We start from the raw sequence: 16,687 nt of genomic DNA on the forward strand, positions 1-16,687 counted from the left end.
GGGAGATATATATAAATAATAAAAAATAATCAAAAAGATAAAATGTAATTAAATTTTCATCAAGTTAATTATAAAAGACATCAATACCCTTATTTTGATATATATACATTACTCTCAGTTAATGATATATATGTCTTTTACTTAATAAAATATTAAGATAATGTGTAAGATTATATATTTAAAAAAATTATCTGCTGAACCAGTAATATCTTTCATTCCTATTATACCCTTAAAAATCTTAACTGTTAGATCTTTATCAAATTGATTGATAAAGAATTAATTCTATTGTACAGAAGAAACCTGGTCAATCTTTCTAAAATTTAGTAAGAAAAGCCAAAATGTTTAAGTAAATAAACTTATGTGGGAAAGTAGGCTATCCAAAACATGCAGTAAGCATTGAGAAATTCTCGACACCCAGATTAGAGTGTACAGAATTCACAGTCAAGTAAGGCGACGGCGACGACGGCGAGAAAGTAACGAACCAATGACAACGACAAAGATTCCGGAAAAGGTGGCCCATCATTCCAGCCGTTCATCAAGCACTACAGACGTCCAAAAACAAGCCACGTCAACAAGATAGCTCCATGCAGCAGCTAGCCACGGTCGTGGTCGCACAACTACAAGTCCCCATGCTTACTATGACATTTAAGACTCCCGCCTCTCTATCTCTCTAGTCAAGCCTTCCAAGGGATGAAAGTAAACCAAAGAGCGTGCCAAAAAGGGCCCCACGGAACGGCTCGACTCCTATCCATAAGGAATACGTGAAGACGAATGGGGGGCGGAACGCTCCTTACTCACTATACTAAGCTTCTCTACCATAGTGCCACGTGGACATGGATCGTTATTGGCACGATCGACGGCTCCACATGCGTAGGACTCTCCACTTCACTACCGGCCAAAACAGCCGCATAGACCGTTTCGTTTCACCGACCTATCACTCCGTTTAATATACGGGAAACGAGACGTTATTAGGACAAAACGGTAAGTTCATATGGGTGTAGTTTCTTCGGTCCTCCAAATTGACACATGCCCTGCCACTCCCCCCTCAAGTCGGTTTCTCATCACCAGTCCACCACCCTCCAACTCACTTTTCCTATATGTATATGTATGTGTGTATGTATATGTATATGTACATACCACAAACCCACCAACCCAACGATGTAGACCGATCCATTGGCAGCTGGGACTCGAATCTCGAAACATGCCGTGGCTACCGAGCAGCGGCCGGGCTATGATCCCGGCGACTCAGGAGGCCATTCGGCGCCACCACAGCCTGCAACGTGGCCCCGGGCAGTGCGGCTCCGTGCACGTGCAGCGTGTGTCGGCGCCGCTCCCGCTGGTGTGGTCGCTGGTGCGCCGGTTCGACCGGCCGCAGGAGTACAAGCGGTTCGTGCGCACGTGCGCGCTGCAAGCGGGGGATGGGGGAGTCGGCAGCGTGCGGGAGGTGCGCGTGGTATCCGGGCTGCCCGCCGGCGTCAGCACGGAGCGCCTCGACAAGCTGGACGATGAGCGGCACGTGATGGGGTTCTCCATCGTGGGCGGAGACCACCGCCTCGTCAATTACAGGTCAACCATCAGCCTCCACGTGGACGACGAGGGGGCCACCGTCGTGGTGGAATCGTACGTGGTGAACGTGCCACGTGGGAGCACGGAGGAGGAGACGTGCATCTTCGCGGACACCATCATAAAGTGTAACCTCAGGTCGCTCGCCCACGTCGCCGAAGAAATGGCCGCACGATACGGATCCAACGGTCAGCATGGCTGATGGATGGTGGTTGGCGGCGTAGTTTGTGTAGGTACACAGGTGTGGCAACAACAGTCTAAGTGCTGATTTGACGTCACTGTAAATAGATGGTGTAATTAAATGGGTTGCGACTTGTTTTGGTTTGAGCAAGTAGTCAAGTAGGTATAAATCATCAAATACTGCAATTTATTTTAATGTTTTGGTTTCTTTTTAATGCGATTTGAGTTGTCAAATGACGTTACTTTTTGCAAGCAAATAAATAACATCGTCACGTACCCTTCCGTAGTTCTCGGTGGTGGATCTATGGGCTCTGGAGTCTACTCCCTCAATCTCTACTTCACATGTTACTTAATGGGCCCTTTGGCTCGGTAGTCGGTACAGATCTTCGACGTGCCGTAACGATCATTGATCGTTACTAGCAAGTAGCAACCAAACTTGAATTCGGGTTTCGGATCCTCGACAGCTAGTGCGACCCGCAGCCCGAGGCCTAATTGAGTGCGATTCTGAGATGGTGACGTGTTACGTTTATTCGGATCACGGACCTTACTATCTGCCACGTGTTTTTACTAATTTACCCATAGAACAACAGTAAGAGATTGGACGGACAAAGCAGTGCCAGCAAAGTACCAGCTGTCAAACTTTGGGCCCCACAAGAAGCCATCCTGGCACCCGTCCCGAGAGGGCATTGCACGTGACCCACCACCAGCCCTCTCCTCCCCCAGTCCCCCCACCCCGACACTTTACACCTCGGCCCCCAGTCGCTGTGGAAACTACGTTGTCGTCCTCGCTCGCCCCCCGAATATCCTGAGGGTCTAATCCCAGCCGTTCGTTTTGTCTTGATCAATTAGGACTTGCAGCCAAGTGCGTTTAATCTGGTTCAAATTTCGCACATTAATATTACGTTCAATGATTAAAACAATTTTAACGGTTTTTTTCTTGTTCAGATACCCTTAAAGGTAAAATATTTTTTAAAAGTTAAATAATAACCTACCATTAAAGGGGGATAAATAGATCCGCAATTGGGTCTCCTCTGTAATATCTTACTTACTTATTTAACTCACACAAGTTTTAAGCGGGTTAACCGACTTAGTTAAGAGCAAGCTTTTGTTTATGCTTATGTTAGAAGTCCGGGTTTTTTCGGGAGGAATGAGACTTGCTGTTAGAGACTGAGCAGCAAGACCTCAGATATCCGAAGTCATAAAGCGAATTACCAAACCAAAAAAAAAAAAAAAAAAAGTCGCAAATTGATCGAAATTCCCTCAATCTCCTTATAAATATCTGAAAACGCCATTCCCTTCCCCCTCTCTCTCTCTCTCTGTCTCGTCGCACTCTCCATTTATCCAAGACTTCTCTGTGTCCCTCTCACTCTCCCTCTCCCTCTCTTTTCCGTTCTCTTTCCTTGAGTAGATGCCCTAGATTGCATCACCCCCTTCGACAATTGTCACGGGATTGGGCTTGGTTTGCGGGGAGATAGATCCAATGTAGATCTGTGAGTCATTCTTCTTTGAGATCTGTACCTTTCGGCGTTCTTCCGATTTGAGCCGGTCGGAAGAATTCGTTTCCACTGGATTCGCCTCGCACCATCTGGATCACTTCCGGCGATAAATTCGTGTAAGTAGCATTGATTTCACTTGATTCAGTTTTCTTTCCGCTTAAATTTGGGGCTTTCTGATGGTTTCATCGACGCAATCTAGTACCCGTTTTGTATTTTGATGGTCTTTATGAATTTGTATTATTCGTTCGCGATCATCAAGAGATAACAAAACAAGGTCCACTTAGCTGCTCTGAGATCTATTAGATTATAGTTGGAAAACTCTGAAGACTGAAATGTTTGTGTTGGCAAATTGATGGATGCATAGTTTGTTAGAAATTCTGTATGATCCGCAAACCGTTTGTCTTGTTTATACTAATTTCAATAGCAAGCACAAGGATTCTTCTAATCAACATTGTTTACTAAAAATAGCATCACATACTTGATTTTTTTTTTAAATAACGTGTGGGAGCAACTTTTAGTGGAATACTGCTTTGTTTTCCGCTTGCCCTGACTGTCACTGCGTTCTTGGTTTCAAGTGAAGTTAGCGAGAAAATTAGTAAATTCCATACCACAACAAGTGGTGAATATATGCGCGACATGTTTAGTTCATAAGTTCATATGTATTCGTTGTTTTGATTTTTATTCTTGTTTAATGGAGAAAGACATGTTCAATTCTACTACAGCAATTTGTTTCTTTTTTTCTTTCTCTTAGTCCTCTTATATTTCTTAATGGATTAAAATTTTGAATTCTTGTTACTTTAATCAATATTTGGCGGCATGGTACATTGGAAAGCAAAATTGTTGTTACGTTGGGTTTTGGATCTTAAAATAGCAAACTTCCTTTCTTTTGCTTATGATATAATAAATATCATGCCTGTTTTCCATTTTGTTTTTTTAGTTTTGACTGTGTATTATGTATTACCTTATCCTATTTAAATTGGAATCTGGTCCAATGGCCCACTCTGAATTTGACACAAGTCTGACTTATTTGTTGATGAATGTACCAAATATGGGCAGTGAGTTACATTTCTGATTGGGATCTAATGCACGTATGGATCAATGCTAAATGGTTAAATCCAATTCTTGAACATGTTTAATTAAATCTGACCTGATCAAGTGCTAGTGCAGACTCCATAATCTGGTTACGATTTCTGTAACTGTTGAACTTTGGCAATTAATCAAGTCAAAGTAGTTACCACATGTAGTTTTGCCATTTGTTTTTCCACTATGCTAGAGCAATTGTTTCTCTTATTAATTTGGTCATTACCTTTATTATGGGTTTATCTAACCCTATCTCTCAGAAAGGCTCCATGAATAGGATTCGTCTTACACTTTTATATCTTATCCATGAATTGAATTTGGAACATCCAAATGATTTTATTAACTTCCTTCTCTGAATCAATCTTTTGCAGGTGCTAAATATGCCAATATGAGGTGTAATGTACTCAGGAAAATTGTGAGGCCTCCATTTTGTAGCATGCGGTTTGATCATGTAGACCAAATGTTCTTCATGCGATGCAAGTTGAGAGAAAATCATCTCATGTTCCATATCCTTTAAATTTCAAAACATGGAAGACATGCTGGGTGGTTCAGACAAATCTGAACCAAGGACTTCTAGTGCTTCTTGGTGGCCTCCAGAATTTATTGAAAAACTACAATCGGTGTCATTGGCACAACAAGAAGAGATTTTAGCTGGTAAGGAATCTGGATGCACTGTTGGAAAAGCTGAACACTCGTCCCAGAATGCTTCTCAGATATTGTGGTCAGCTGGAGCTCTTTCTGGGCCAATACCTAATGGTTTTTATTCAATCATTCCGGTGAGAAATAGAGTTTAGAGTATTAGGTTTCATAAGTGAGTTTTTGGTATTTTATTGCTTACATATTATACAGTTTTTCTTACACTTGGTTCTGAGTACTTATATTATAGTTTCTGTTTTAATGTAGAAATTTTACTTTACTTTAATATATCATGATATGTTTGTTTTGTGTCAAATGTCAATGGCGTCTTTCTAATATCGCATTTCCGTGCGAAATTCTAGCATGTTTTGATATGGACTTTTTAGTTCTTACTACCCTTGACAGTTAAGTAGGATCAACATTTTTCATGTTCAATTTTGATTAATACGAAGAGTACTATTAATGATCATTTAAATCATGATTGGTAGTGATGATCAATGTTACCTAGATTCATTTTCTTGAACATTTTTAATCTGCAACTGTTCACTTATTTAAGTAATGTAAATGCTTTTTAAAATCAAGCTGAGTGACAAACTATTGCACAAAAAGTTTTTTTGGACCAGATATTCTTACACAACGCTATCTCCCACCGTTCAGATTCAAAATGGCTGCAATCATCCAGTAGTATAAAGTATAAACCATATAGTGTGAAAGATATAACATCACATCACCACATGCGCATCCATGAGTATGTTTGTGCATTTTTTATTTTTATCATGTTTCTAAATGTATGTGCAAGAGAATTGTAGAAAAAATGTTAACAGAAAGGGTGGATGCTGTTGAAACTCACTCCTTTCTACTGTTTGAGAGCAGCACTTTTTAATAATTATCGGCCTGGAAGTTAATCTTCAGGATAAATGCTCATGTAATGATTTGGTAAATAAGGGAAATGTTTATTCCAAATATGAGGATTATATTCATTGTTCAACATGTCCTTCATAGTTCTTCTTTCTAGTTACTTCAATTCAATGTCTTTAAATTCTCTTCGGAAAATATTTAGCATAAATTTAAATATTATGTTTCCTTCTAAACTAATATTACTGTTGAACATCATAGCACAATTTTTGCTTGTTGCACTTTTGTGGTGAATCTCTAGCTGTTGTCTGTTGAACAAGCATATTCAACTTTTGACTAAACTCTTGCAGGATAAAACACTCAAGGAATTTTATGCCAACATTCCCTCTCTAGAAGATCTGCACTCTCTTGGTATGAACGGAGTTAAGGCTGATATCATTCTTGTAGACTCGGAGAAGGATAAGAAGCTTTCCATGTTGAAGCAGTTAAGTGCAGCACTGGTGAAAGGGTTAAATAGAAACCCTGCTTTACAAATAAAAAAGATTGCGGGTTTGGTAAGTTTTTTGAACCATTTGAAACACAACTTTAGATCAATATTTCAAGGCCTTGCTTCAAAAAGAATAGGTCGAAAGAACCATTTTTAAGAAGGCTGAAGAGCTGTTTAGTTACATGTATAAAAAAAATTACATCTATACTTATAAAATATAATATACATATCCGGTTTTAATTTATAAAAACCATGGAATATCTTTTCAATAGCTAGAATGGGCTCACATGCAGCATCTTGACATTCAATTCATTTAAATGGGTGTCAAAACACATCCTCTCAACCTTTAGTTGAAAGAAAGAGGAAAGATATGAGACTTTTGTTTACAATGATTTCTCATATAACACTACAAATAATGTATATAGAAAATTAAACATGAAACCAAACGATCCCTAATTTGCTAATTATTTTGTTGCTTTCTCCTTTTGTTATTTTCCCTACACTCTACAGTAGCTTCCCCTATATTCTTATTTGGATGTAAGTAGGGGTGTAAACGATTTGAGCTTGAGCGAGCTAAGCCCGACTCGGCTCGATTGCTGGATTTTTCCAGCTTGAGCTTGATTTGAGCTTAGCTTGACTCAGCTCAGTTCTTCTATAGCTCGATGAGGCTCGAGCTCAGCTCGACAACTCGATCGGAAGGTTTGGGGGCCGGCATAGAAGAGTGTTCACTGGTTGTTAGCAGAGCACCATGCAGCCCTTTCTCTATGGACATGGGAGTAAAAGAATATGGCAACGGAGAGTAGAAGAGGCAAATGGGAAACATTGAAAACATTGAGAGAGAAGTCAGAAGTAATAATGGAAGAGCATCAATTTTTTTTCGACATAATAACATAAAATGCAAGAAATTGTGGACTCCACATGGGTCCTTCCAATCTGCCACCATGGAGCCAGAGTGGGTATCCCACACCTTGATGGTTCCATCTGGAGATAAGGCATCGAAGCAATCTCCATCGTGTGTGAAAGAGGAGAGGAAGGAAATCTTCTTCTCTGCTCATGAGCTCATGGCTGTAGTAGACCGAGGAATAGGGACAGGAAACCTCACCTTGGTGGTGGGTCACATGCTGGTGGTGGTATCCATTTAAGTGGAAAGGTGACATGATTTTTTTGCCTTCATGTGGTGGTGGTTCACAAGCTATCGAAAACAAATGGATTGCATTCATGCAACCCACTTTCTATACTATCCCTCGTACGGATTAGTAGTATATTTATGTTTGTGTGTGTGTCGAGCCTAATCGAGCTAGCTCCAGCTCAGCTTGGCTTGGCTAACACATTCAAGCCCAAAAATCAGCTTGCCGAGCTCTAAATGAGCCCACGGGCTTTTTTGACTGCCCTAGATGTAAGTGATTGTTGATTATGGGATAAAGTCATGCCTCGTACAATAGACATAATGGAAATGTCAAGAATGTTGAAAACGATATAATATCAACTCCAGAAAACTGACCTTATCATGTTACAATTTTCTGCCTAATGTTTTTTGCCCATTTTGTATCATTTCATGTCTAATCAGTGAATTTTTATATTCAGGTTTTTGACTTTTATAAACGCCCTAATCCAGAGCTAAGTCCTGCAAAAGCTGCAGTTGAAGATATGCCTCATTTGATGGAAAATAAAGGGGTCCAACTTTTGGGGCAGATAAGGAATGGATCATGTCGCCCCCGTGCAATTCTATTTAAGGTTCTAGCAGATGCTGTTGGTATAGAGAGCAAACTTGTTGTGGTAAGCCATTACATTTTCTATATTCAATTGACTGTATGGATCCGTTGTTAGATATGGTGCTTTCTTATCCCCCTTTCAAGTGGACATGCAAGTTCTTAGTTGTCAAAACCCTATGCTTTGACAGGGGCTGCCAAATGATGGTTCTGCTGAAACTGCAGACTCATACAAGCATATGTCAGTGGTAGTCTTGCTGAATTCAGTTGAACTACTAGTTGATCTTATGCGCTTTCCAGGACAACTAATTCCATTCTCAGCCAAGGCTATCTTTGTATCACATATTTCTGCAGCAGGGGAGAGTGACTCAGCTGAGAATGACTCTTGCGACTCTCCTCTTGAACCCAATAGTCCACTATATGGGTTTTCTGATAAAACTGAAGCTGAAGGGTATGTCAACTTGAAATCTGCTGAGAATTATTTAGTTATCTCAGCCCTTCTATTATTATCTGTTTAAAAGATAATCTTGTTAGCCAGAAATAAATTTGAAACTTGGTCCAATTATTGTCTTTTCAGTTGCTTCTGTTAATTCCATTGAGACCCACTTTGTTTATATTATATCTCCTGTATAAGAAAGTTGCTGAGTTTTAGGCTAGTTATCAGCATTTGAAAGAAATTATGGTTATTGGTCTTTTCATTTCTTGTATTTACTATTTTTTTTTCTATTTATGCTATGGTGGGTTAATTATAGAGCTAAAACATGTAAAACTAATTTTTTGTACTTCAACTAGTTATGCTTAAGGTTTAACTATAACTAATTTAAAGTATTTGCAATTTTTTTCCTTGTCAATAAAAACCTAGTGATTCTGTTAAGGCGTTTGTAGTTTTAGAATAATTTACTTCTTATTTGTCCAATATAATTTCTTAGATAGCCGATCCCGAATAGTTGGGGCTAGCAGCTTGATCTTGTAACTTGTAAGTAGATGACTTGAATAGATGCCACTCATATAGATGCATATGGAAGGTATGAAGGTACTGTTCAACGTGATGCTTCTCTGTATTCTATTTATAATTTATTTTTCAAGTTTGTGCAAATCTAACTGCATTACTTATGTTCCTGATAACACATGCTGGTTGTGCTGTCCTGCTGTTCTTCCATTGCGGCAGTTCAGAGCGAGATGAAAACATTCAGTCTCTGTTCCAGCGGAGAATGGATGCAGCATCAAATATATCTGGACATTCGCTGCGTAGTGTGATGCTGAGATCAACAACATTTACAGAGGGAAAGCTAAGGTAGTCCCACTACCAAACTTATAGACATAAGAGCTATTCATCAGTTAATTTATTAATTTACTCATTAAGTATTAATTTGATCAGTAGTAAATTTTCCCATGTCTCTTTGATCCCTATGGTGTAATGGATTTAAATGGTTTTTCCATTATTCTGGAATATAATTGATATGATCAACTTTTAGTATGTAATAAATTGTTGTTGGTGCCTGGATCAGCACGTCGCATAGTGAACCAAACATTGCAAATGCTTTCTGGAGGCGAAGCCGCAGGAAAGCTGTTTCTGAAGAACAACAAAATTCTAGTTCAAGGTCTTCCTTACTCAAATCTATTAACCTTTTATTTTCTTATGAACTTCTCTGACAAGGAAGGATCCTGTTATCTTCTTCTACTTCGGTTATGCAATATAATCTGATTGTCTTCATGTCAGAAAATAATCTCTGTTGTCTTCAGAGCTATAATTTCATAGTACTCTAGTCATAAAGTTTTAAAATTAGTTGATATTTAGAATTCAGAAATTTCTTGAAACTTGAAATTTGTAAGATTTATTGTATCTTTTCTATCTATGAGTTTCATATAATCTATTGGATCTTGTAGATTTTTACAATGCTAGGCTAGATTATTAAGTGGATCTCCTTCTAGCATAGATCTTGTGTTAGAATTTAATGAATTGCATAATATACACTAACAGTAAGATACAACGGAACTATCTCCATGTTTCTTCAGTCATCTTGTATGACCTATGGCTTTTAGCAATTATTCATAAGAATGGTAGGTTCGGGCACTTATCCTTTCAGTACTTGCTTACTATTGATGGATGATGTAGATAAGCACACGAGTTACCTTCTCTTTCTTTGGTTTTGTTCTTTTTTCTATAGAAAACTCTGTCAAAAAGTTATCTTCCATTTATTTGTTGGTGCAGTCCAGAGCATCCTCAATTCAGAGCAAGGGGAAGATCCATTCTTGGTGGTGACAGTCAACCATTTACAGAAGATGGTGTAGCTACATCAAGGTTTTGAAATTAATTTGTAGCTAGATTTGGCTGGAGTTGCACCTGCTCCTGTTGGTGCCAAAGCCAGAAGAATTTTTATTTCAGGAAGCTTTGGCATTGTGAAAGCCAATTTTTAACTTCAAATTGCTAACTATTGTTAACTTGCAGGTCAGAGGGTGCATCAACATCTGATGTTCGTCGAATACGAAGACGAAGCATTAGCATTACTCCTGAGATTGGTGATGATATTGTGAGGTTGATGCTTACTTCATTTCACTTGAGTGTGATACTGCATTGTGAGATTGATATTCTACTGTTGCATCCTTGTTCACATTTATAGATGTTCTTTCTCTTATCTCACTTTTTTTCTCGTGATGCTGTTTGATAATCTTAACTTACAGTATTTTAGACCTCTCTATTCTGATCTAGCTTACAGCAGAAGAAACTCCTATGTTTTGCAATATAACGAATGCTCTCTTTAGGGAACATACTCTATTTTTTTGTTTCCTCATGTTGTGAGATATTGGACTTTTGGGAAGGTTTTGCTGGCAAAGTATCTATTTTGCAGGAATCTGACTATTGATAAGTACATTCTTAATTAGATAAGTTCAATCTAGACATAGTTTTCTATGTATTGATCCTGATATATCTCTACGGTTTTCCATCCAATATGGTAAATTTAAGTACTATCTTGCAAGTGGTTGTTTGTTGGTGCCAACACTTGATCCAAGTCTTAACTTTTTCTTTACTCGACAAATTGTTCTTTATTTATGTATGCTCATATGATGCCATTATGAGCTATATCCTTATTTCTTTAGTGGAAAAATCTAAGCATTTTGGTACCATGTATAATCAATGTTTCTGTGGTATTCTATTGTCCTTTTTGTTTTCCTGTAGGGCTGTTCGAGCAATGAATGAAACTCTAAAGCAAAATCGCCTCTTAAAGGATCGTGCTGATGAAAGTTCATGTTCTTACTCTGCAAACAACCAGAACAACTTGATCGATCAACCTGAAAATGTACATTTTACTATTAGGAGTGCTCTTTTCATTTTCTTCATTTGTTGATATTTTGCAGGTCATCTTTGGCTAAACATATGACACATATCTTGGTTACATCAGATATTCTGATGTACCTTATCCATAGACATAGTTTTATCATGTTGAGGATTGCATTTCGATGCTGATAATCCTAATATAATTGTTCCCTCTGTGAGGCAGCAGCAGTTCTTTATATCAAAATGTGTCGTCCTTTTGTATGTAGGTTCTTTCTGCCTTTCTGACTTGCTGTATTTATCTTGAACCTGTTGTTTTTCTAAACTAATAACTTTGGTTAACTTATTTGTCAGTCAGACAATAGGTATACACCAGAATATCTTCCTTCCGTACTTGCGGTGGGAAGGAGTTCAACACTGACATGCCTAGTTAACCTTTCCAGCCTTACAAGACTTGTTTGTGTATTTGAAGTTCATATCCTATTTTTTACATATTTATGAATTATGATGTTTGTGAGATATTGGTTTCTTTTTATGCTTATTCCCAATTTCACTTCTTTTAGAAGCGCCTGAAAGATTTAGCCTTTTCTCTGTATCCTGTTACAAATTTACTTTACTGCCTGAGTCTTAATCTGTTGAAGTTGAACAATGAGTTCCGGCACCCAATCTGGCTGAAAGTTGTAATTTGTTGGCTTGTTGACACTGTTTATCTTATATCTATCAGTTCAGGTTTTCTGTATCTCCATGCTTCACTTCTTTGAAAACTTCTTGCCCAGCACAACTATAGTCAAATTACATGTTGCTTTCCAGTCAAAGTGTTTTCTCATTATTCTGTTTAATTTGATATAATATTCCGGGATCTGAATTTTGAAGTTATTTTATACTTGATGGTCAGGATGAAGTATCTGGGAGACTATCCGCTGCAATCAATGGGTCAAGAAATCGCACCACGTCCACTCAAAAGGCGATATCCTTACCTTCGTCTCCCCATGAATACAGGTTTCAATCTTCTGAAAGGAGTGAGGCTTCTGATTTTCTGAGACCAGAGCACGTTATCTCAACTTGGAACAAAGTGTTGCAGAATTCACCATTTCTCAATAAGCCCTTATTGCCTTTTGAAGAATGGAATATTGAATTTTCCGAGATTACTGTTGGCACACGGGTTGGAATAGGCAAGAACTCCTCCATTCCTTTTATTCTCATAATTTAAAAGAACTTCACTGCAGCTGCACTTGTACAAAGTTTGCCTTCAAGTTAACATATTAGCTGCTTGATTACGTCTTCCACGTCTGCACTTGTATTTTAGTCAACAGTCATCTTTCAATTCTGTTTAGGCTATATGGTCTTACAGATACTTATAGAAGAAGAAATAATAAAAAATATCAGTTCATTGTCCTTGTGGTTTAGTAGACTAGGAGGGAAGCTGACTTCAATAAGCCAGTAAGTAATGTGCTTGGTGTTCTCTTTTCATGTTCATTCTTCTATTCTATTACTACTTCATTGTTTGGTTGACCTTTCCTAGAATGTCTATTTACAACTTGAAATGATTATCAGAAAATCCTCTATCCTGCTTCATTGGATCTTAGTGTAGGTCGTAGGATTACCTAAGCTTCAAGTAATCCGTCCAAAATGACCTCAAAGGTTATCTATGTAGAATGTGAGAATTTGTTGATTACTATTCACTCTTCACATGGCTCTTTCAGCTTCAGTTTTTTTTTTTTTTTAACCTTTTCTCTTTTCTTTTTTCAGTATTACTATGCTGAATGTTTGCTCAAGAAGTGAACTACGGTAGCATAGGTTGCATCAGAGTCTGATTAGAAGATGACAATTTCTTATGAAAATTAGTACATCCTTACTCCAATGAATTTCCATGTTGCTTTTAGGGTTTTTCATCAGCTATTATCTGATTTAGATCATGTCTTTTTCTAGCATCGCGTTGCTTAAGTAAGCATTTATTTATAAACTTCTGATTTGAGCATGAGAAACTGTCAATGTGATTGTTATTTTCCTTCATTAGGGTTTTTTGGTGAAGTTTTCCGCGGCATATGGAATGGCACTGATGTTGCAATTAAAGTTTTCTTAGAGCAAGATCTGACAACTGAAAACATGGAAGACTTCTGCAATGAAATATACATATTGAGGTACCATATATCTTCATCCTGGAGCAACATTTCACTGTATTTGCTTTCTCTATATGCTTGTTTGCTAACCATGAAACTTTTGTTGTCATTTCAGTCGGCTTCGACATCCAAATGGTAATCATCTTCATTCAACTTTATACAAACTAAATTTGTATATATGTGATTATTTCTTGTTGTTATGGTCTCTATATTGCCATTTCTTGTACTACGGTACACTATTTAGGAGAGAAGGATGCTGAAGAAACTATCAATCACCATATTTGAATTTTTTTTCTGTTAATACAGTTATATTGTTTCTTGGTGCCTGCATGAAGCCTCCACATTTGTCAATGGTCACAGAATATATGGAAATGGGTTCTTTATATTATCTTATACATATGAGTGGGCAGAAAAAGAAGCTTAGTTGGCGCAAGAGACTCAAAATGCTCCGTGATATTTGCAGGTTAATACCAATCAAATCACATCAGTCATCTCTTCTCTCGATTATATTCAACCTTGTTTCCTTTACTTTGTATTTCTCATTTATGTTTGTATTATTCATGGTGTCCTTGTAGACTTCTTTAGCTTTGACTGTTTCTACTTATGGTTGTTTGTGAGCTATTAGTTCAAATGGCTGAAATGGCTTATGAAGGCCATTTATATACTTTAATAGGGTATTAAAAAAAAAATTTGCTTAAAGAATCATTTATTTTAACTTAATGATGTCTGCTGGTGTGACTTTTGTGTAATAGTAGTTCTTGCCTCCCCGCAACCAAGTCAGCCTCTCCATTATTGGGGTGGGGTTGCTTACATTTTTTCGACCCTGCGTTGGTATCTGTTTGGCTGAGTGTACTTATATGTTGCATCATTGCTCCTTAGTGGCGACAGTGCAATCTTCTATTGCTTCAATGATCATTTATATTTCTCTTGGCATTGGGTGATCTTCTGCCATCTTGATTTATAGTCATTCGATCATATAATCTTAAGAGCAAAAGACAATCATTTCTTCTTTGATTACTTTTTTATCTTTCTATCCTTGACATCACTTTTGCATAAATGGTTGTTTCCAACTTGTAGATGATAAGATAGGAGCTTCTTCCACTTGTATATCTTCAGCCAGGTGAGGTTCATCTTCTGGATTCATGATTGATGGCCCAGTTATAATTTCTCAGCTACCGTCATACTGTGACAGTTCTTTTCTATGCATCTCGTGTCTTAAACTCGTTGGTCCTATCCTCCCTGAAGTAGGCTTGATTATTTTTGTCTGCCACTTCTGATGAAAAATGTACCCTTGATTTTTGTTGTCTATCTATAAAGCCTCACAAAGATATTTTGACTTCCATCATGTATACTTTCTCTTATCCGACTTAGCCTCTTGTTACTGCATCATCACCTCTGTCTGCTTTTGCAAATCATTCACGTGTTGGTTTGTTAACCAACTTGTCCTTGCATGCTATCAATGATTAATTGCTTTATAGTAGTACAGTGTAGTGGACCTTAATTGAATCTAGCTATTGCAGAAGGGATCTTAAGCTAGTTTCCATTTGAATATGGCAGCTTAATGTACAGTTGCTCTTCCTGGATTTTTTTTTTTGTGGGTAATAGACATTTTGCAGGATGGTATCTGACAATTTATTGCTTGTCATTAAAGGGGTTTGATGTGCATACACCGCATGAAGATAGTCCATCGGGACTTGAAAAGTGCAAATTGCCTTGTGAACAAGCATTGGACAGTTAAGATATGTGATTTCGGTCTTTCACAAGTAATTCCAGATGCTCCCATGAGTGATAACTCCTCTGCGGGCACACCAGAATGGATGGCTCCTGAACTCATGCGGAACGAACCTTTCACAGAAAAATGTGATATTTTCAGCCTTGGAGTTATCATTTGGGAGCTTTGCACATTGAGTAGACCGTGGGAAGGGGTACCAGCAGTTCAAGTAAGCCATTTTCATTGTACTAGCTCAATCCAGGAGACTATCCTTAGAACTGTCCCCTTTTGTTTCTTTTCCTCATATGCTTTCCTCTTTACTCTTTGTCATCTTAGGTAGTATATGCGGTTGCCAATGAAGGGGCACGGCTTGAGGTTCCTGAAGGTCCCCTTGGCAAGCTAATCTCAGGTACATCCAGTAAAAGATAACTGATTTCAGGATCTTTGAAAAGGTCAATCCACCGTTTAATTTCTAACCAACTGTTTTTCAATTTGCTTGAAGATTGTTGGGCAGAACCCAACGAGAGACCGAGCTGCCAAGAGATCCTCACTCGCCTGCTTGATTGCGAGTATGCTCTCAGTTGAATTGAGCTGCCGTTGATCATGTACAGCAAGTGTAGAGATAAACATATAGCTTGTGTTTTTGTTCTCATACATGAGTTCCTCTCAGCATCCTAAGGTTCCACAGAAACGATATAATCTGATATCTTTTCGGTAATGTAAAATAGCAAATAAAAGTACATTTGTGTTTGTATCAAAACAATCAATATCCAGACATGCTAAGAAATGTCATTCTGTTCTTCTGCTAGAAACCAACACGATCTTTTGTTAATTCATCTCAGCATGGCTGTTGTCTCATTATATCTTTTCTGTATCTGAGGATGAAAATAGAAAGAGATAGATTGTTGCAGTCCTAGCAAATGCAAGTAATTCTTTATGCCCGAGTTTGCTGCTTTGACAACAACTCCAATTCTTATGTGGACCAACCTCCGTATTTCAAATGTTGGGGTGTACTGATGGACCATGAGAAAGAGGGAGAGCAGACGACAAGAAAAAAAGATCCTACGAACTAAGTGACAAAATTTCCACGCTTTTTAGGAACCGACTCGACTCTCAACTCTGTCATACTCTCGCACAGTGTGCCTGATGGATGATGATTCTATAGTGGAGACTGGAGACTAGCAGTTTGTTATCTCGTTCTTAGGAAGGCAAAATGACAAATTCAAACACAAAACGGCTTCTAATCTAGTTAAATCTAGATTACATATGGTTTTGTTGTTGTTGCTGCATGTATACCTCTCTAAATTCTCTTATTTATGTATTTATCCCTCTAAGTTGATATGAATATATTATACCTCTTAAAAACATTTGGTATTTGCTCGAGTGCACTTAAAATCTTTGTTTCCGCATAGATAGCCATGAAGTTAGCGAACAGTTAAATCTCGATAAAATGACAAAAATATTCTTATTCTTTATTAGACACATCGATCTCAAATAAATACATATTTATTATTAAATGCTTCACATTTTAATATATAGTAACTAGAAGGGGGGCATTCACACAAATACAAAGTTT

At 38.0% G+C, this 16,687-nt stretch overlaps 2 protein-coding genes across 4 annotated transcripts; both read left to right on the forward strand.

Moving 5' to 3' along the window:
* Positions 1-1,026: 1,026 nt before the first annotated feature.
* On the forward strand, positions 1,027-1,958 carry LOC140788489 (abscisic acid receptor PYL12-like). Its single transcript, XM_073137750.1, has one exon. The coding sequence runs from the start codon at positions 1,202-1,204 to the stop codon at positions 1,763-1,765; it is 564 nt and encodes a 187-aa protein (XP_072993851.1). The 5' UTR covers positions 1,027-1,201; the 3' UTR covers positions 1,766-1,958.
* Positions 1,959-3,045: 1,087 nt separating this feature from the next.
* Positions 3,046-15,923, forward strand: LOC140788193 (probable serine/threonine-protein kinase SIS8). 3 transcript variants are annotated; one of them, XM_073137357.1, is made up of 17 exons: positions 3,046-3,355; positions 4,691-5,095; positions 6,161-6,364; positions 7,882-8,073; positions 8,198-8,457; positions 9,175-9,300; positions 9,515-9,607; positions 10,219-10,308; positions 10,456-10,542; positions 11,185-11,305; positions 12,176-12,452; positions 13,298-13,421; positions 13,516-13,535; positions 13,707-13,863; positions 15,052-15,340; positions 15,448-15,520; positions 15,614-15,923. In XM_073137357.1, the coding sequence occupies exons 2-17, from the start codon at positions 4,847-4,849 to the stop codon at positions 15,694-15,696; spliced, it is 2,445 nt and encodes an 814-aa protein (XP_072993458.1). In that variant the 5' UTR covers positions 3,046-3,355; positions 4,691-4,846; the 3' UTR covers positions 15,697-15,923. The 3 variants fall into 3 exon arrangements, with proteins under 3 accessions (XP_072993458.1, XP_072993460.1, XP_072993459.1); XM_073137358.1 differs by having other exon boundaries at positions 3,196-3,355; positions 6,176-6,364; XM_073137359.1 differs by lacking the exon at positions 9,515-9,607 and having other exon boundaries at positions 3,089-3,355.
* Positions 15,924-16,687: the final 764 nt, after the last annotated feature.

Source organism: Typha latifolia, chromosome 5 (genome assembly GCF_019914945.1).
Source record: "Typha latifolia isolate L0001 chromosome 5, TyphaL0001v2, whole genome shotgun sequence".
Classification (NCBI taxonomy): domain Eukaryota; kingdom Viridiplantae; phylum Streptophyta; class Magnoliopsida; order Poales; family Typhaceae; genus Typha; species Typha latifolia.

Coding starts and splice junctions, on each gene's coding strand:
- LOC140788489 (XM_073137750.1), top strand. CDS start 1,202: ATGCCGTGGCTACCGAGCAGCGGCCGGGCTATGATCCCGGCGACTCAG.
- LOC140788193 (XM_073137357.1), top strand. CDS start 4,847: ATGGAAGACATGCTGGGTGGTTCAGACAAATCTGAACCAAGGACTTCT. Junction 8,074..8,197: donor TAGAGAGCAAACTTGTTGTG/GTAAGCCATTAC, acceptor ATGCTTTGACAG/GGGCTGCCAAATGATGGTTC. Junction 12,453..13,297: donor TGGCACACGGGTTGGAATAG/GCAAGAACTCCT, acceptor TTCCTTCATTAG/GGTTTTTTGGTGAAGTTTTC.